The sequence below is a fragment of the Neomonachus schauinslandi genome, chromosome 3 (genome assembly GCF_002201575.2).
Source record: "Neomonachus schauinslandi chromosome 3, ASM220157v2, whole genome shotgun sequence".
NCBI classification, from domain to species: Eukaryota; Metazoa; Chordata; class Mammalia; order Carnivora; family Phocidae; genus Neomonachus; species Neomonachus schauinslandi.
Window position 1 is genome coordinate 146,286,540 of NC_058405.1, and position 21,771 is coordinate 146,308,310.

The window sequence follows — 21,771 nt, forward strand, 5'->3', positions numbered from 1 at the left end:
ATTTTTTCTGTCAAGGCTAAAATAAGTTGTCTCTAAATATAGTAGCAACCAAAGTATGGCTAAACCAAGAAACAATTTTCAAACCATGGCAGCTACAAAACCAGAGTTAACTGAGGAAATGGCTTGTTATATTTGACATAGTTTCCACAATATCTAAAGATAAATTTATCATTTATCATCCAGAGAAAAAGTGTTAAACCAACATTGCATTTTGACCACAAAAATATTATGCTGATGGTCAAATAATTTTCACACTTAGTTTATAACTAACAAAAACAGATTTACATAATAGTAACAAGGACCGAGGGGGAGATTTAAATGTTTTATAATCTAGATAACTGATTAATATTGAAATTAAAAGTTTTGGGTAAAGGGGTGCCTGGGTGGCTCAGTCACTTAAGCGTCGAACTCCTGATTTCAGGTTGGGTCATGATCTCTGGTCGTGAGATCAAGCCCTGGGGGGCTCCAGGCTGTGTGTGGAGCCTGCTTGGGATTCTCTCTCTCCCTCTCCCTTTGCCCATCCCCCCCAACCTCCCACCCCCGCTTGCATATGCTCTCTCTTGCTTTCTCTAAAAAGAAAAAACCAAACATGTGTGGCTTCATCCCGTTCTTTGCAGAACCACCCTTGCTCCATCCTGAATGGTTAAGAACATCCTATTTGCTACAATACTGTGCCACATCCTTGCCACAGGAGTGATCACCTGACCAAGGCATGGCCAACCATAATATCTCACTCCTCTGAACATAGTAATTGGTTCAATGGTGAGCAATTATTATAAAGAGAGCCAGCAATTACTATAAAGAGAGCCTGGAGTCAATATACTTATTTGAGAGGAAGACAGCTTTTCCAGCTAGGATGGGATTGCTAAACTATGACACATAATCTAAGATTGCAGATAACTATCTGCAATCTAGCCTGAAGCACTAGGAGAGGATAAGACTGAAACAAAGGAAGAAACAGAGCTGGAAAAGAGGGGAAAATGAGGAAGGGCATGGGGACTACATTCCTTGGGAATTATGCTATGTTTGAAGCCAGAACCAACCCTGAGTTTCCTGGTTATGTGAACCAATCGATTCTCTTTCTGCTTTAGCTAATGTGAATTGGGTATTGGCACTTGCAATTGAAAGAATCCTAACAATCACTTCATTCTTGAAAGCCCTGAAGGATCTGCCACAGTGCCATGGTATCTTACATGTCTCAGGAAAGGTTTACACGCAGTGAACACATATGTGAATCTATCTTACGGAATCATTGAAAGGTACTGTAGGTGACATGGCATAATGCTGTCAAAATTATTATTATTACCTAGTTGCTTGTGTAAGTCAACTCGAAGAAAAAAAATAATTTTTTTTTCCTTTTAAAACTCCATTTTCTCTATTTATTTTTTATTTTTTTATTTTTTAAAAGATTTTATTTATTTATTTGAGAGAGAGAATGAGATAGAGAGAGCATGAGAGGGGGTAGGGTCAGAGGGAGAAGCAGACCCCCCGCCGAGCGGGGAGCCTGATGCGGGACTCGATCCCAGGACTCCAGGATCATGACCTGAGCCAAAGGCAGTCACTTAACCAACTGAGCCACCCAGGCACCCCATTTTCTCTATTTAACATTGCATCCTCACAGTATGGCTGAATTCTTATTTTATTTATTTTTTATTTTTAAAAAATGTATGTATGTATTTATTTATTTATTTATGTAGGCTCTATGCCCAGTGTGGGGCCCAATACAGGGCTTGAACTCACGAGCCTGAGATCAAGACCTAAGCTGAGATCAAGAATCACTTAACTGACTGAGCCACCTGGCATCCCTCAAACATGTCTTAAATTCAGACAGTTTTCATTTTTATATGATTTGTTTTCCAAATATTTGTCATGCCATTTTCCAATGCTCATGAAATATTTCCTATTGAAGACAGCATTGAAGTAGGTTGTAAAATTCTCAGACATGTTCGCGAAATCTTATGTAGCCCACATTGGTTATGGCTATAATATAATGGAAACATAAATGCTCTTGAAGAGCCCTGCCTTACAGTCCCCATAACACCTTTTATTAATTTTATGACAAGTCTTCTATGAAACTACTTTAGAGTAATATATAGTTATATAGCATATATAGTTATATGAAAAAGAGAAAATTTTATTTTAAAATCTGGAACCAGAATATTTTTTCACATAAGAAGATATTTTTTACTTGAAAAATTGAGTCTGACAATATAAAGTCCCAAACGTGGTTGAAAAATTGGGCAAAACAAAGAAGCCTGAATTGCTGAGAATATAAAAATGAGAAAGATTTAGACACAGCCTTGGCCCAGAGAGAAGTAATCGGGGCCTGAGAGTGAGGAGAAGAGAAAAGAGTGTCTGGTAGAGGTGGGTGCAAACAACATGATGGGAGGTCAGGAGTCTGAGAAGGAGACACACGCAGGAGGGGTTCCCATGGAGGCAATGCTGAGGGCTTTAAAGAACAGGCCTATCTAATATTCACCTGCAACATACCATATCCACCATCACCCTCAAACTTTCTACAGAATTCTGTTGCATGTGACCAACTTGCTTTTAGGTTGCTTTGTGGAATCAATGCAAAAGGGACCATGTTCCATGTTTGGGTTGAGCGAGGGTATGTGCAGGTTGAGTGAACAGACCAGATGCAGAAACGAGGTGCAAGTAAGATTGAGAACTCCATGTGAGCTGAGGCTCCTTTGAGAATCCTGGGAAACATTGGAAAGGATGCTGGCAAGACTGGGAATTCCAGCCCACCAGGAGCATATCTCAGATGTGCAAATAATAGCACCTTATTTACTTTAAAATCAACTAGAATCTGAGTCAGAACCCTTAGTGCTTTGCCATGAACCCATCAATTCCTATGGCTTTGCTCTATATGAGCACAGATATCTCTGGTGAATCTGGAAATTCCAGCATTTAGGTAAGATCTCCACAGCCTTCTACCTAGTCATCACATTTGAAGATGAGAAAGTTGTCCCAGAAAGGAAGGGCGAATGAAGGCGGTAAGAAGGAAAATCAGGAAGGTTAGAGATGTTAATGCCAGAACAGATTTTGTTTTTTTCCACTGCACTTGGCACATTGTAGTACTGTGATGACTAAATTAATGAATTATTTAATTCCAGATATTAGAAACAGGGAAAATTTGGTGCAGAATAAAGACATGGGGAAGAAATAAAGTTTAACCACTCGTTTTTGTAGCTGTGGTAGTATAAAGTTGAAAGAGACCTCAGAATCCAACAAACCCCATTCTTTCACCTCTGTGTGAATACACCTAGCCAAACAGAATTTGAAATTCAATTTCTCAGTCACACTAACCACATTTCAAGTGCTCCATAGCTACATATAGGCTAATACAATACATATAGATACAGAATATTTCCATCACTGCAGAAAGTTCTAGTAGATAAGACAGATCTATTACATCTCTATCAAATCATCTCTATCATTCAACTTTAGTTTAAATTATTTTTAATGAATGTCATTCACCACTGCATTTTGGTTCAGACATAATTGTTAGGTTGTCCTTGAAGGTTTCTTCTATATCCTTATCCTGGATTTTTTTAGATGTATGAAAAGATTTATTCTCTATAGGGAGCATATTATTACAGTAACTTTTTTTTAAGATATATATATATATATTTTAAGATTTTATTTATTTGTTTGCCAGAGAGGGAGAGTACAAGCAGGGGGAGCAGCAGGCAGAGGGAGAAGCAGGCTCCTTGCTAAGCAAAGAGCCCAATGTGGGACTCAATCCCAGGACCCTGCGATCATGACCTGAGCCGAAGGCAGACGCTTAACCATCTGAGCCACCCAGGCGCCCCTTAAGATATATTTTTAAAGATTTATTTTTAGAGAAAGAGATAGAGAGAGTAGGGGGGAGGGTCAGAGGTGGAGGGAGAGAGAGTCTTAAGCAGGCTCCGAGCTGAGCACAGAGCCCTACATGGGGCTTGATCCCAGGACCCTGAGATCAGGGCCTGAGTCAAAACCGAGGGTTGTACGCTTAACTGACTGTGCCTCTCAGGCATCCCTACAGTAACTGTTTAAAAATTTTGTTAATAATAAAGGAATTCTAAACCGAAATAGATTAACTGACCTGAAACAGAATAAAAAACTTAGCCCAGTTTCTTAAAGAATCTCATTTATGCCTAGAGTAGCATTAATGTAACGATCTCCATAATAGTAATTATTTTTTCTAAAACTCAAAAGGAAAAAAAAAACTAACTGTAGAAATACCTTTAGGCTTCACAACAATGCTGAACATGCACCAAGCCTTTTATTTAATTCTTGTATTTTTCTATGAGCTAGACCTAATGCAATTATGTGATTAAGAGTTCTGTATCTAACTTCTTAGTGAATGTAATCATTTCCTATTAAATCCAAATATTTAACATTTAATGAAAATCCCCTGGCACATTTCCATAATGACTGAAAGGTGGAAATCCTTAATTAGTGTTCAAGTTTTTAGAGGAAGTAAGAGTGGAGAGTTTAGGAAACCCCCCAAATGAATCATTTAGAAGGAACAAAATTGGTGAAGGTACCAGCTGATCTAAGAGTATTGTTCATAAGAACTTAACTCATATTTGTTTTATTAAAACCAACAATTGAGAGAGCTTTCATAGAGCATATAAACCTCTATTAGGCACTAAAAAGTGAACTGATTTGTATCATCAAGAAAACTGTGGGGCACCTGGGTGGCTCAGTGGGTTGAGCATCCAACTCTGGATTTTGGCTCAGGTCATGATCTCAGGGTCATGAGATCGAGACCCATCATGTGGGGCTCTACACTGATCGTGGAGGCTGCTTAGGATTCTATCTCTCCCTCTTCCTCTGTCCCTCTATATCCCCCACCCCCACACCCCCACCCCCACTCATTCATGCGCACTCTCTCTAAAAAAAAAAAAAGAAGAAAAGAAAACTGACAGACAATGATTCTGTTTTAGCTACTTGAAAAAGGAGGAAGTGTGGTCAATATATCTAGAATTATTAGGGTAAAAATACAGATATTTGGTGCTCAAAATTTAAATCTATTCTTTGAGGAATTAAGGTGGGTATATCAGTTAGGAATAGGTTAGTCAAGGTGTAACTGAAAACACTAGCAATATCTGCTTAAACAAAGATAAAGGTATATTTTTCTCTCATAGAACATAATCCTCACGTTTATTGTCCAAGACATGAATGATGTGTTCATGGCTATCAGAAACCCAGACTTTCTGCTCTGTAATTCTTACACCATGACCTCTTTTGCCACGTATGCCTCCTTATGTTGTCATAGAGGCTACTGCAGCTCCAGCCATCACATCCATGTCCCAGGCATCAACTGTAAATAAATTGCAGAGGAAAAAGGGCTCCTGATAGTTAAGCTAGCCCTCTTCTAAGAGGCTAGTAGCTCTACCGAACAACTTTTTTTTTTTAAGATTTATTTATGTATTCTAAAGGGGGGGAGGGGCAGAGGGAGAGAATCTCCAAGCAGACTCCCTGCTGAGTGCAGAGCCCAATGATGACATGGGGCTCCATCCCAAGACCCATGAGATCATGACCGGAGCCAAACCAGGAGTTGGACACTCAACCAACTGAGCCACTGAGGTGCCCCTCTACCTAATGACTTCTACTGACATCTTTTGGTCATCTAGAAGGGTGCTGGGAAATGCAGGGGTTTGGGGGTTTGTTTTTTATTTTTTCCAGCTAGACACATTACTGCCACCACACAATATAAGAATTTTATGACCAAACAAGAAGGAGACAGTGAATCTTGGATAGGTAGCTAGCAGTCTCTGCAGGGCAGATGGATTATCCTTTCCCTGTACTTTACTTCTGGTGTTGGACTGGTCACATTGTATATACTTATTTATACAGGAGAAAGAGTAGTGTAATAGTAAAGAGCATAGGCTGTAATAAGAGTGATCCAACCCCCCAGTTTCCCCTGGATAGTTCCAGGACATAGCTGTTTCACCATATAATTACTATCAGTATCCCTGTTACTCTCTACAGTGTTCCTGTTGGACAATAAATTATATGGTCATTTTAGCTATATAGACTGTCTGGGACATCTCTAACACATCCTAGTTCTGTGACCCTAATGACAATGGCATAATTTCTTTAAACTCATTGTGTTAGTTATCTGTTACCCAGTAACAAATTATCCCCCAAATGTATTGGCTCAAACCAACAAATATTGATTATTTCACAGTTTCTGTGCATCATTAATTAAAGAACAGTTTAGATGGGTAATGTCTAGCTCAGGATCTCTCTTGAGTTTAAATGTTGTCAGGGGATGCCATCATTTGAAGGCCAGACAGGGAAGAAGAATCTACTTTGAAGATAAGTCACTCAAGTGGCTGTTGGGGGGAGGCCTCAGGTTCTCACCATGTCGGCCCCTCCCTAGGTGGCTTGTATGTTCTTACCAGATGGCATCTGGCTTTCCAACTGACAGAGAGGGCCAAAGGAAGTCATGTGCCTTTTAAGACCTAGTCAACAAAAGTACAGCCACTTCTTTATCCTAGTCATTAAAAGCAATTCATGAAATCCAGCCCACACTCAAGAGGTGGGGAGTTCTGTTCCACATCTTGAAGGGAGCATATTTTATTTTAGCTTAGTTTTAAGATTTTATTTATTTATTTATTTATTTATTTATTTATTTATTTATTTATTTACTTGAGAGAGAGAGAGAGAGAAAGAGTACACAGGAAGTGGGGGCGCAGAGGGAAAGAGAGAATCCCAAGCAGGCTCCATACCAGTGCACGACCCTGAGATAATGACCTGAGCTCAAATTAAGAGTTAGATGCTCAACCAACTGAGCCACCCAGACACCCTGAAGGGAGCATATTTTAAATATTTTTTTTAAAAGTAGGCTCCACACCCAATGTGGGGTTTGAACTCATGATCCTGAGATCTAGAGTTGTGTGCTCTACCAACTGAGCCAGCCAGGTACTCCCAAAGGGAGCATATTTTAACATCACCACACTTACTGTTCTCATCTGTAAAATGGGATAAAATTACCCACATGCAGTAATTATATTTTATGAAGAAGCATAATCCACATACAGAATTTTAATAGAGCACTTGGCACATAGTAAAATATGTCCCTTAATAAATTGAAGCTAGTATTATTTATTTAAGTATTTGTCTAATTAAACTGTGAGTTCCTGGCAGGTGTCATATCTAATTTGTCTTCGTAATTCAAGCTCTAATTGCAGTGTTGAGCTTACTTAATAATAAATATCCAATGAATAAATGAATGAGTAACATATTCTTTAATAAGACCAGTATAAATGGAATGAGTCAAAAGAAAAATAATGCAATAGTCATGTGAATAAATTTACGTTTTGTGTTAAAAATCAGATTTACACAGCTCTTTATATAATAGGGCATGAAAAAGTGAATACCAATGTAATGGAACTAAGTTACATAACATCAACAATATTCATTGGTATATGATACCACAATAGTATTACATAGTATCATACTTTAATAGTATTATACAGATATAATAATATCACCTTGTTATGTTCTTGATATTAAAATTTCTCCTGAAAAATCTGTTTTGTAGACATATGTCTAGCTATGTCTTTTTGAGATATGTTTATTTTTACTTACTAAAAAAAATTTCAATAATCATTTAGATGTCATACTACTAAACAATAGTAGGATTAAAGCATGTATCTGAGGAAAAGAATTTCAGGAACTATATACACATATACAGTAGGAAAATGTTGTGTTTTGTCATTAATGACGTTTTCTTGCCATTTTTTTTTCTCAAGGAAAAAATAAATATATGTAAAACTTTGTAGACTATGGTTCTTAAAGATCTTCTGATTATGACTGTTTATATTTATCATTCATCTGAAGGAAAAAAGAATGAAAAGTTTTGGGTTATAATCTCCAGTAACAGCAAGGCTACATTTATACAAAATAATTAGTAGAAGGAAAGTATTAGCAATCATTTATCAAGTGCCAGAGACATTTTAAATTATACCATGATTCTTTTTATGACTCATAATATAAATAAAACATAGTATTCTTTTGAAACTCTGTTTTTTCAATGTATTATTTTTAAAAATTTAAGAATGTATTATTTTTAATTCTGGACATACCACAAACACTTTGTTTCTGTATCTAAGCCTCTATCTGAGACTCTTGACTTTTCAGTGATAGAAGAGTAATTTAGACAGCATTGCCCTTTTTCAAACATGGATTTTTTTGTATTACAAGTGCTATACTGAGAAATGTGGTTGATGTCTTAGCACACATCAACACTTCAAGCCTCAAAACAAATTAAATCCTCTTAAGTAGTTATAATATAAAAGGATGTTATAATCTTTAATTAGTTTAAATAAAATAATATACACAATTTTCCTTTTACATTTTTACATCATGTTGATTATTTGAAGGGAAATTCGGAAAACCACCAGACATGTCCTTGAAGTAAAGAATGCCTAGGGGTACTTGGTTGGCTCAGTTGGAAGAGCATGAGACTCTTAATCTTGGGGTTGTGAGTTTGAACCCCACATTGGGTGTAGAGATTACTTAAATAAATAAACTTTAAAAAAGTGCCTATCTTGAGAGCACAGTGGTTTTTCACAATGAGATGCAGAGAACTCCAGGAATGCAGAGGACATTTCTTGCCATTTGTGATTAATTTTTATCTCCTTCATAAGACCCAAGCCCTAATCCCAAAATGCAACCAGGAATGAAAAACAGCTACAAATCTTAGAAACACTATTCTAGATAAAGTTAGTAGTTTAATCCCATTTCTTTGCTAGTTATAAAAGGAACTTACTATATATTCTTGTACTTTGCTACTTCTTGAAAAATATATTCATTCATTCATTTATATAAGAATATTTATTTAGTTATTGCCTTCCTGTGTTCAATTTATAAAGTTGAAAATTGCTATTTTATTCTTACATTTGTTTATTTATCCTTCAGCAAGTACTTCTTGGTTTCTTGCAATTCAGTAGGAACTGTGCTGGGCACTGAACATTTAATGATAGGTAAGATCAACATGTTTAACACTATTTTATTTGTCAGTCATGCCTCAGTAAAGCTGTGGGGGAGATCAACATATTTGCTTCTCTTATGCAATTTTACAGGCAATTCTTCAACAAGTTCTTTGTGATTTTTTGAAATGTAAATTCAGCACTGTATTCAATGTTATGGGAGAATATATAAACTAAGAAAACAGCTTAAAAAAAGATTTTAAGGAACTGATAATTTTACTAGGAAGAAAATACTAGATGCCTGACAACATCAAGAATTAATATTAAATAGAATTTTATTCAAATACTGTCAAAAACACCAAGAAATAAGTACAAGAATAAGTAAATGCTAAGTTGTGAGTGGGTGAGACTTGGAAATACAAGTCATTTTATTTTTTTTAAAGATTTTTAAATTTATTTATTTGAGAGGGAGCGTGTGAGAGAGAGAGAGAGTACAAGAGGGGGTAGGGTCAGGGGGAGAAGCAGACTCCCTGCTGAGCAGGGAGCCCGATGCAGGACTCTGGGATCATGAACCAAGCTGAAGGCAGTCGCTTAACCAACTGAGCCACCCAGGCGCCCTTGGAAATACAAGTCATTTTTAAAGAGAAGGGAGAAACTGAAGCTATGTAAAGCTTCCGGGAAAAGATGAGTCTTAGGCCGAATGTTGAAGTTTGGGTGGAATTGGGGTGGGAGAGCAGGTGAAAGAAGATATTCCAGATTGAAAAAGAAAAAAAAAAAAAAAAGAAGAAGAAGCTCAGGAACAGAGGAAGTGGTGAACATGGCATATTTGGAAGACTTGAGGAGACCTGCACAGGTACTTACCTCACCAAAGCTTCCTGCCCACCATGCTCGGCTCCCTTCGGGCACGGAATTCCAAGTGCTTGTTTTCCTATTTACAGGTATTAAAGTTACTTTGTATTGTGACTTCTGATTCGGTGCTTTGAATCTCCGTTTTCTACTATCTTCTATCACAGGTTATTCAAACCCTGAAAGATTGTTTGAAAAAGGACTTTCATGCATGAACAGATCTCACTCATATGTGGAATTTAAGAAGCAAAACAGAGGATCATAGAGGAAAGGAGAGAAAAATAAAACAAGATGAAATTAGAGAGGGAGACAAACCATAAGAGATTCTTAATCATAGGAAGCAAACTGAGGGTTGCTGGAGGGGACAGAGGGTAGGGAGATGGGGTAACTGGGTGATGGGCATTAAGGAGGGCACGAGTTGTAATGAGCCCTGGTATTATATAAGACTGATGAATCACTGACCTCTACCTCTGCAACTAATAATATACTATATGTTAATTAATTGAATTTAAATTGAAAAAAAAAAGGACTCTTATGGCAATAGGACCACAAGAAAGGTGCTCAATAATTGTACATCCCCAGGAGGAAATATGGCTGGATATTTAAAAAGTAAGTTTGACTCTAGTGGAAACAATATGTTTTATGTATAATTTCTTAATCCACTTACTAACTTTCTCTTTGCACTTGAGCTTATGTAGTGATATCATTATTAATTATTAATATTTGCATTTATACATGTTACCTTCTTAGGATTTTTATACAAAAGTAAGTTATCTTTGTCTTGCTCTTTCAACAGGAAAACTAAGATATTTCCCCATTTTCCTCAGCATTTATCTGACCTTATGTTTGTAACAAACTTTTGCTAGTTTATGGAAGGAGTGTCTAATCTAAAGGCAACAAATGACTGATTTCTCGCTGTCAGGAAAATGTTATGATGAGGATTAGACCTATAAATGAGGGTGAGAACCATTTCCCCTTTTCATTTACAACTGTGAGCCAGTTTATCCTCAGTTGGGTATCTTTATTTTGCCTCATGTAGGGGAAAGATACATGAATGAGACCAGATGACTTCATTTCATGGGGGTTATGAACAACCACCCTAGTTGGCCTGGGGAGGTCACTGAAGGTCCAGGTTCTCAGGCATGGGGAAGACCTTGGAGATCATCACTAGCTCCCTTCCTTGCCTACAGGGATATGTGATGTTGGAAAAATTATTCAAATCCTAGAGAATCAGTTTCTTCATCTTTATATATGGGCTACTAATAGAACCTATCTGATAGGATTTTATGACTAATAAGTGATTTAATATATATCAAAATGCTTAGCACAGTGCCCAGCACATAATGAGGAAACTTAATAGAATTGTTAGTTATTATTAAGTCTTTGGACAGTAGAATTAATTCCATTGTTGGGCTCAGTGTTGAATGTAAGGGATACAAAAACAGTTAAGTCATGGTTCTTTATAGGCTTCCTGGAGGACATGATGTGGCCTGATACACATCTTGAAAGAAGAGGAGGAAATAGCTAGATAGAGGACCTTGTGTAAGTCTGTATGTGGCAGAAGGAAGAAGGCTGGGGGAAGTGGTTGAAGAGGAGGGCCAATGTTTTCTAGGAAGATAGAGCCCTGTGAACCAAGATGTCATTCTGGGGAAACTGGAAGTAATTAATTTAATATGGCTAAAGCTACTTTGTGAGGTGGGGAGTGGTAAGAGTGTGGTGATGAATAAGATCCTTCAGGGGATGTGTAGAACAAGAAATGCAGTGAACCAAGACAAAGACTTGGATAATCCTAACATGGTGGGGGTAGATTAGGAAGCAAAACCTCAAAAGGAAACAAATTTTCTGCTTTCCTTCCTTTCCCAACCACCCAAGGAGCACCCGGTCCTGGCTGGGAATCTTTTCTTATCTTTTCAGATAGGAAAAGGCAGCACTCGGGGTGGGAGTGGAGATGAAGCCTGCTAGGCCAAGTAAATCTCCCTCATTAATAGCTGAAAGAGGAGAGGCAGGAGAGAGTCAGACAAAAAAAGCAATGGCAACACTGTAGGGTTTAGTGGATTAAAGCCCGTAGAGTAACGGAGAGTAGGAAAAAGGGGTTTGCAGAAGGGTTTCCATGAGTTATGACCAGAATCCATCTTGATGTTGAGAGATAAAAATTTGAAATTTCTCTTAACATTATTTTGGAGTAATGAGACTGTGCTTTTGTGTGTGCAGAGACAAAGCCAAGTGGAGTCCTAGTTGGATAACGGTTATTGAAGGAACTGTTGGATAGGTACTAGGAGAACTAAGAGAGTGTCAGAAATTAGTGTCACACAAATGTACTATTACTACTGTAGTAAACTAATAGTAGTAAAAGTATTGATGGCAACAAGTACTGTTCAATTCTATGCGTAGGTGCTATCGTCCTTCCCATTTTATAGATAAGAAAACCGAGGCACACAATATGCCCAGGGTCACAGAACTAGTACCAAATGAATTCAGGAATTGAACTCAGGCATTTGAACTTACAGAAACCAATGGAATCAAGCTTCTAATGAAAGGACAGCATTGGTAGAGGATAAAATTCAAAGTCAAATTCTTTTTTACCAGCTAATATTTTATTTCGTCTATAAGAAAGTGATTATACTTAATGCAGATATATTATTATCCAGTTCTTTTAAGTTGGGGAATTGTCATAAGGTAGTTAAAGAGCAGTGTCATTGGACTGGGGGATAGGCAGAGCTTTTCCTCTATAGAATAAAATATGCTTCTCCCTCTCCCATGCACGCAGTACCTTGGCACACTGTGGATCCTGCATAAGTGCTGGCTGAATTAATATGCACTGTAATAAATTCCCTCACTTTGCAAGGTGCTAGGTAGCTGACTGCTCAAGCATGACTACTCTGGTAAAAAAAAAAAAGCTTGCACTTATTTATTTATTTACTTTTATTTATTTGAGAGAGAGCGAGTGTACGCGGGTGCATGCATTCGAGGGGGAGGAAGGGGTAGATGGAGAGGGAGAAGCAGACTCCCTGCTGAGCAGGGAGCCCAATGAGGGGCTCTATCCCAGGACCCTGGGACCATGACCTGAGCTGAAGGCAGTCACCCAACTGACTGAGCCACCCAGGTGTCCCAAGATGCCTGCATTTATAACCCAGAGTACTTTTTTAAAAGTATTTTAAAAAGATTTTATTTATTTATTTGACAGAGCACTAGAGAGCACAAGTAGGCAGAGCGGCAGGCAGAGGGAGAGGGAGAAGCAGGCTCTCTGCTGAGCAGGGAGCTCAACGTGGGGCTCAATCCCAGGACCCTGAGATCATGACCTCAGCCGAAGGCAGATGCTTAATGACTGAGCCACCCAGGTGCCCCTGTAACCCAGAGTGCCTTAAGGCACTGAGTTAGTCTGGTTCATTGTCTCCTAATAGAAATGAGGTCCGGAGTTCACTCAATTTCGGTATTGCCGAAATACACATAGATGTTGCTGTTGCTTTGGATTCTTCCTTTTCCTGTTGTTCTTCCTCCCTTCTTCTGGTCTGTTGGATCTCTGTCCTGGATCAGAAGTTGGGGAGTGGGAGGGCTTCCTAAAACTAAACTTTCATCTAAGTTTAAACCTCCACACTCTTCTGCCCTTCTTGTCTGGATGGATTTCCAAGGGGATTGGTTATCAGGCTTTTAAGGAATAAAAGCCCCTTTGAGTTTATGCCTCTTAGGTGCATCTGGAACACAGTGAGGGGAAAGGTACATTTGTATTTTTGTGTTTTTGTGTAGGATCACCTGTCTCACATGGTAATTTCCTTTAGACTAGACAAGTGCTGGGCCGTGGTTTGGGAAACATGGGCAAGGTTTTGCTGCATATTTTTTAGATAAATTTAAGAATCAAAATATATAATGCAATTAAGTACTATAAATTCAAACTAGACATTTCATTTCTCCTTATATACATATTCCTTCACAGGATTAATTAAAAGCTATGAGATTAATGTGCACTGTGATTGAGTTTTAATAGCTACTTTGGGAAAATAATCCAAAATTACTGTTCTAGTACTTGTAAGTTGTTAAGGTCTATACAATGCATTTATACTCTCAGTCTTGTTCACCAAATTCTTCAGCACATCATACACAATATAGGAAAGTCACGTCCCTGGGCAAAGTTTACTCATCATTTCAACTCCATTCAACATTTTATTGATGGCTCACTCTGCCTGGCAAGGTGGTAGGACCACAGAATATAAAGAAAGAGGTCAGGGATCCTGCTCACAAGTCTCTCAGTCGAACTGTCAGGAGCCTGGACGCCGTGAAACACACCAAAAGCAACATGTCCAGAGAGGCCTTACTTCAATGGTGCACATTCCTTCTTCCAACTCTAAAATGATATTTCTACCCAAATGTCTTAAATCAGTGATAGTTATTCGAAATCACACAACGTCAGCTAATAAACTATAATAAGGTTTCGACTAGTTCGACTTGATTTAAAACTATTACTGCCAATTCTTTGCTTTGCCGATCCTTCAACTTCAGCTTTAACACAACTCGCCTGGAAGAGGCTGTGCTAGCATTCTGGAAGTTTATAATTAAGTTCAGTGTGTGTGGGAGAGTGGGGCGGGGGGGGGACGACCATTAATTATAGAGTTCCGTTTGTGAGAGCCTACCAGGGTTTCAAGGAGCAGAAACCGAGAGGCGAATAAAGCTTTCCTCACTTCTAAACCAAAGTCGCAGGGGAGTTCCCGGCGCGACCGGGGAGCGTGGGGGTGCCCTTGGACGGTGAGCGGGTTGGGATGCTCGGCCACCCCTTCATCCACCACTAGCCCTCTGGAGCTGGGTCTGAGGCCCTCGTCCGACAGCGCGGCCGCTGCCGGGGACTCTGAGGGACCGCGGCTTCGGCACAGGCACCTCGCTCCCGGGACAGGAGGCGACACCGCGCACGGAAGTGCGCTCAGCTCTCCCCAGTCGCAGGACGACTCTCCTCCTTCACTTCCTCCTGCGCGGCGGCCCGGCCTCCCGGGCCGGCCCCTCCCCCTTCACCGCCTCCTCCCGCCGCCAGCCGCCGCACTCAGACGGGGGGGTGCGGCGCTCACCCGCGCAGTCCCCAGCCCGAGCCCAAGCGCTGAGCGGCAGAGCTGGAGGGAGGCAAGGGGCCGCCGGCGCTGCTGTCCCCGCCCCGCGCGCCCTGCGCCCCACTTCCCGGGCGGCCGCTCGGCAGCTCAGCCCTCCTGCCTCCTCCGGCGCTGTCCGGGACTCGCCGCGAAGCGAGTGACGGGCAAGTTTCGGCGTGCGAAGGCGGCGGCGGCGGGCCGCGGACACGGTGCGCTCCGGGAGGGGTGGCCGCGACTCCGGCCTCGGCGCGCCGCGCGCACTTCGGCGATGTCTTCTCCGCCGCGCCGGCGGCTACGCCTTCGCCCTTGCCGCCTCCTGTTCCTTCTTCCCGGATTCCTGCTGCCTCTTTGCGGCGCCTTCAACCTCGACGTGGACAGTCCTGCCGAATACTCAGGCCCCGAAGGAAGTTACTTCGGCTTCGCGGTGGATTTCTTCGTGCCCAGCGCGTCCTCGTAAGTGGCCGCACTTGGAAGGGGAATCAGCCCCCTCCCCCACCGCGCGCACCCACCCTCTGTTTCCCGAGGGAGAGTCTCCGGGAGGGATCCCGGCGTTTGTCTGTCTGTGCCCCCCACCCCCACTGGGGGGTTTAGGTTCTGGGTGGATGAAATATCTGGGGAAGTGAACCCCCGCGGCCCCCACCACCTCCCCTCAGTTCCCCTCTCTCCTCTCCTCAAGAGAAACAGCTTTGAGGCAGACTTGTGCTTAAAATTCGGGGGAAGTGGGAAAGCAACAAAGGCTGGTCCCGCCGGACTCCGCGCCGCCTCCGCTGGTGTCCCGGACTTGGACCGTCTCATTTCCGAACTTCTTTTTCTCGGGTACCAGTTCGCCTTCCCCGTAGCCTGTCTGCTTCACAGACTTAGACACCAGTCCCTTTCGCTCTCCCTGCACGAGCCCTCCCCCACACTTTCCGCCTCTCTGATTCTGTTTCTCATTTACTCCTTTTACAGACTTTCTGATGACTAAAAGGACCAGACTGTCGTAGTGAATTCATTGTGTCTTATCTCTGGTACTGACAGACCTTTGCACATGTGAGGGTGAACAGATGAATTGAGTGTGTCATGTGTTCTTTTTATAGTGATTCATTATTTAGGTCATTGTTCAGAAAGAACAAGGGTGTTTGCTGAGTTTTCATTCACTCTAGGTCATTTGAATACTGCAGTATTTAAGAATTCAGTTACGTTTTCAAATTGCCAGCGTTTCGCGTTGCAAAAGGCCGTCAGGATTTGTAACAGAGTTAATGTCATTATTGGATTCAAAGTTGTCTCTGACTTTACTGAACGCTGACCTCATTGTCACCACCTCACCCCCATATTAGCGTTAGAAATACTGATTTAATAAATGTTCACTAGATGTCTTCTGAGGTTTAAATCTTGTTTTCAAGAGGCAGACTTTTCTTAGGGCTCTTTACAAGCTCTTAGAAATAGTAATTTTTTTTCCCCTTCTATATTTTCTCTATATTGAAGGTATTATTTTTGAGGGGGGAGAGGGAGGCTAATTTTGATGGTCAGTACTTGGATAGGACCATTTTTCCAACTCATTTGTGCCTAATTTGAGGATGATCTAAATATTATTTCATGACTATTAGAAGGTTCAGCAGGATTTATTCTTATCGTGCAAGTATTGATTACCATTCATTTTGGTGACAACCTTTGCAGCAGTAAATTGGTTGGAAGCAGTTAGTGGAAACTAGACATTGTTTTATGTAGTGAACTCAGTTTTGTTTGTTGTCTCCAGTTTCAGTGCTTTCTCTTGAGCACAAATTTTCCAGAATGATAAAAAAATAATTGTTACCTTGGGCAACATTTTCTACCTTGTCATTTGACTTAATCATTTTGTCAGTTTTATCTGTTATTTAAAAGGTTTTTTGTTTCCAGATTTTTTTTTTTAGATTTTATTTATTTATTTGACAGAGAGAGAGACAGCGAGAGAGGGAACACAAGCAGGGGGAGTGGGAGAGTGAGAAGCAGGCTCCCTGCGGGGGCTGGATCCCAGGACCCTGGGGTCATGACCTGAGCCGAAGGCAGATGCTTAACGACGACGGAGCCACCCAGGCGCCCCTGTTTCCAGATATTTTTTTTAAAGATTTTATTTATTTATTTGAGACAGAGAGAATGAGAGACAGAGAGCATGAGAGGGAGGAGGGTCAGAGGGAGAAGCAGACTCCCTGCCGAGCAGGGAGCCCGATGCGGGACTCGATCCCGGGACTCCAGGATCATGACCTGAGCCGAAGGCAGTCGCTTAACCAACTGAGCCACCCAGGCGCCCTCCAGATATTTTTAAGTGTGTGCCTTTATGGTACAGATTTTAGTTCTCAGGAGTGCTCTTTTAGATTTAATTAATTAATTAAGAAATTCTAATAGTTTTAAAAATATGTATTGTCCTTTGTCAAGAGTTGGTACTTAAATTAGCAAGAGTTAACACTTAAATACTTCATAGTTGATAGAATGTTTTGCAAATGGTGGGAGTAATTCTGTGGCAGTCCTCTGAGTTTAGTAGTATAAAGGTAACGACAAGATGATAAACCTTAAGTGTTGTTACTATGGAAAATGCAGTAATATCGAACGGTTGGCATGAGATGTTGACTATTTTTGATTACAAGGCTGGATGGCTAATCTTTGACTAATCATTATAGTCATCAAATATATTATGAACCCACAGGTTACATGACCTCTCATGTGGGCCTTCAATGGTAAGGTAAAATTGAGTTGGGTTTGGTTCCATATAATATTTTGAAATGTTTATCAGTGACTTTGTTACTGATAGACAAGTGAGCTCGTTAGCCTACCTTAAAAAATTTACATCAATTTTGAGACTTTAAAAAAAAATACATAGAAACAGATTTCTAATTACTGAACTTTTCAGATTTAACGAAGATTAATGTAAAATTATGCTTAATTTTGTAAAAGATGCCTTTAAATTTAACAAGCATTGGAATCCAAGGTATATGAGGATGCCGTTTCTATTAGCAGCTGCATTTATTGTTGTTGTTCCTTGGTGTGATTATAAACTTATAAAAGAAAAAAGAAAAAAAAATGTTTGCTAATTAAAGATTCCTTTCTCCTGAAGGAAGAATGCCTGGATTAATGCGGAAGCAACAGTAATGAAGTCTTCTCCTGTCTCTTCTGGTTTCTTTTGGTGTCTAAATACCCACAGCAGGGGGGCTCCTGGGTAGCTCAGTCAGTTGAGCGCCCAAACTGATCCCAGGGTCCTGAGATTGAGCTGTGCTGGGCTCTGAGATCAGCACAGGAGTCTGCTTGGGATTTGGTCTCTCCCTCTCCCCCTACCCCTCCCCCTGCTCCTTTGCGTGCTCTCTCTTTCTCTCTCTAAAATAAATAAAAATTAAATTAAAAAAGATAAATAAGTACCCACAGCAATTATTTTAGATCTCACTTTGTTGTTATTAAAAATTGGTATTGAATTATTTCCATATTGTTGTGAAAAGTAATGAATCACTGTTTATTAAAGAAAAGGAAAAATAAATTAACTAAGGAAAAATATTAAGGTGAGTCCTCAAGAAAATCCCTCCAGTATTGAGTCCTAGGTTTAAAGTGAAAAGTCACAAAAATTGTGATTTAGAAATTATGAAAAAAGAAGTTAGCATTCCATAACTTTTTTTCTTGTATGCATTAATTTACAGTGACTATATTGCCAAACTTACATAAAATTTAAAGATCATATATAGGCCATGAAATAGAGTCACATTTATCTTATGGAGAATAACTGGAAAAATTAAAAATTGTACCCCAGGTTTAATTATAATAATGATATCTTATGTTGGTTAGCCTATTTTATAAATTACAAAGCACTTTTACTTACGTACTTATGATATCTCATTTCACTCTATAGCACAAACCACCAGGGGAAGTATGGAAGCGGATAAACTCATTCTTATGGATGAGGACACTGAGGCCAGAGGGTTTTCAGTCTTTTTTTTTTTTAAGATTTTAAAAATTTACTTGAGAGAGAGCGTGGCAGAGGGAGAAGCATGCTCCCTGCTCAGCATGTGGGGCTCGATCCCAGGACCCTGGGATCATGACCTGAGCCGAAGGCAGATGCTTAACTGGCTGAGCCACCCAGGCACCTCGGGTTTTCAATCTTTATTTGTTTGGGTGGATTGGTGTGGGGTAGGGGGCAAGGTGGGATCAAAAGACAGGGTATGAAATTTAAATTCCATTTAATTTTCCTGTTCAAATTTTAATTTTTTTTTTTTTTTAAAGATTTTATTTATTTGACAGAGAGATACAGCGAGAGAGGGAACACAAGCAGCGGGAGTGGGAGAGGGAGAAGCAGGCTTCCCGCCGAGCAGGGAGCCCGATGCGGGGCTCTATCCCAGGATCCTGGGATCATGACCCGAGCCGATGGCAGACGCTTAACGACTGAGCCACCCAGGCACCCCTCAAATTTTAATTTTTAAGAAGAAAATAATTGGATGATTTTCTTATTTATTCTTCAAATATAAGTTATATGGTTCTCATTTTACATCTGTATTTATTTTTAAATAATGCTATAATGAGCAACACTGGATTAGAATTCTTGCCTTTTTCCCTATTAAACACTAATGAATCCTGGGGCCCTTGGGTGGCTCAGTCAGTTAAGGATCAGCCTCTTGATTTCAGGTCATGATCTCAGAGTGGAGAGATTGAGGCCCCAGTTGGGCTCCCAGCTCAGAGGGGAGTCTGCTTCTCACCTCCCTCTCCCTCTGCCCCTCCGTACACTCGCTCTCTCTCTCAAATAAATAAAAAAATCTTAAAAAAAAAAAACACTAATGAAGACTTATTTACAGTTCATGTTCCTGTGACCCCAAGGACAAGGTGAGGGTGAGTGTGCCCTTGTCACAGAAGGTCTTGCAGAACATTTGGTAGTTCTCCATCATAACTTCCTGTTTGCAGCACCTGGAGAGCTTTTAAAATAAAACTGCTTGCCTGGCAGCATCTTGGATTTAAAAATAGAGCTCCAACTTCATATTCCAACAGCTTGTGGATCATTTCTCCTTGACTAGCCCATCTTACCTCAACTAAAAATGAGCTCTTTTTCACCAAGTGGGGTCAGTTGCACCTTTGTTTCTATTAATGGTGCCATCATTTTCTCTGTTGCCCTGGAAATAATTTCATATTCCTCCCTCTCATTTTCTATTTTTCTTTGTCTCTCCTCCTGTACTCCGCTAATATTAGTCAGTGATTAGTCACCAGACGGAAGGTCCTAGAAATTCTTGGTTGTTAATGTTTCTTGCATTCATCTCTGCTTTCCATTGCGACTTCAGCCTCCTTATTTCAGCACGGTCCTAAGAGTGGTCTGTGGCACTCAGATCCTCATCACTTTGCCCATCATTTGGCTCTTAGATCTTAAGTGTTCCTAATAGTTTTATCTTTCTGAAACATCTTTTTGATCTGGTATTCTACCAAAATTTCTTCAGCAGTGCTCCCGTGGCTAGAGAGAAACTCCAGACTGCTTTACTCGGATGAAGACCATTTCAATCTGTCACAATCCGCATGTCCTTTTCAACGTTCATGCGCCATTTCTCCCCCTCACCGTTGTAACCATCTTCATAACCCTTTACAAGGTGATGCAAGCTCATTTTTGTGAACTTAGTGTGGATCTGGCTATATTGGTTCTTTATTCTTATCATAAATAATATACATATATAGACTACAGCCTTATTATTTAAAAAGCAAACTCTGTTGATTCCTCCTGATTAAGACCCAGGGTTTATAAGACCTTATAAAAGAAAACAGAAAATGTATAGAATTTACAGTTACTGTGCCTGTTTTACGTCATATAAATGTTGACTCTGTAGCATTTTTTTTTTTTAATGAAAAGTAAATCTGAGACTGGAATTACAGCTCTGAAAAAACATTCGTGCCGTGCTATTTTATACTCATTTTTCATATATGTATGATAATTTTTCAAAAGTTGCTTTTGATGAAGGCTCATTCATTGGTCTGCCCAGAGTCAGCCAACTATATTAAACATGCTTTATCTTGGAGAAGTCAGTGCTGAAAGCAGCCAAATAACTTAGTTCATTTGGAGGGTTTAAAAAAAGGACTTGTCATTGTTTGGCTGGTTGCCTCTCCTTGGTACTGAAGGTCACATTCCCTGAAGCAACTGCCCTTAAAGTATACTTTGGATAGGAAGTGCATCTGAAGGGCATCCTCCTGGTTGGTTTCTCTGATCCTCTTGTCTCTCTCACTTCCTCGTCCTTCTCCCTTCTCATCTCCCCTTTTTTTCTTTTCCCCACTTCTCCTCTACCTCGCTTCCCTCTTCTTTCCATCCTCTGCCCCCCAATGTTCTCCCTGACTTTCTCCCCACTTCCTCTACCTCTTTCTTCTACTCCTCCTCCTTCCTCCCCTAGCACACACTCTGCCCTTTATCTTTTAGAATTTATTGGCATAATGTTAATTAATAGTGTGCTCACGTATGTAAACCTCAATGTTGAAATCATATAATGGAAATGTCTCAAGTCATTGGAGAAGAATGGTGAGGATGAGGATCCTGATACTGTTCATGGGTAAACTTTTTGGAGGGAGATGGAGTCTAGCAGGAGAAAGCTGTAGGCATATGAAACTAAGTTGCTCAGCTTCAGATTTTTGCTGCTAAGCAGTGAAATCTCTTGTCAGCCTCAAGTAACCCTGTGTATCTTCCCCAGCTCCTCACCATTGTCAGGAAATGTTGCAAGTACCCCATTTGGTACTCTTCTTCCTTTTTTTCTCTTGAGATTTAAATTAATTAATGGTCCTTTGAGGAAACAGGGCAAGTACCCCATTTGGTACTCTTCTTCCTTTTTTTCTCTTGCATTTAAGTTAATTAATGGTCCTTTGAGGAAACGGGGAAAAAAAGTCCTTTGACTATTATATTTCCTACTTTATTAGAGTGTTTTATTAATTGTTGTTTTTAATTTCAGTGCCATCATCTTGTATTTTTATGA

At 40.1% G+C, this 21,771-nt stretch overlaps 1 protein-coding gene across 3 annotated transcripts in view; it reads left to right on the top strand.

Moving 5' to 3' along the window:
• The first annotated feature begins 14,828 nt into the window (after positions 1-14,828).
• Positions 14,829-21,771, top strand: part of ITGAV (integrin subunit alpha V) — a 95,551-nt gene continuing 88,608 nt past the window's right edge. For 2 of the 3 annotated variants that reach the window (XM_021703295.1, XM_044913688.1), the window contains exon 1: positions 14,829-15,301. In XM_021703295.1, coding sequence (XP_021558970.1) covers positions 15,117-15,301 — 185 coding nt within the window. In that variant the 5' untranslated portion in view covers positions 14,829-15,116. The remainder of the gene's footprint in view (positions 15,302-21,771) is intronic. The other variant, XM_021703296.2, reaches the window with a different exon arrangement.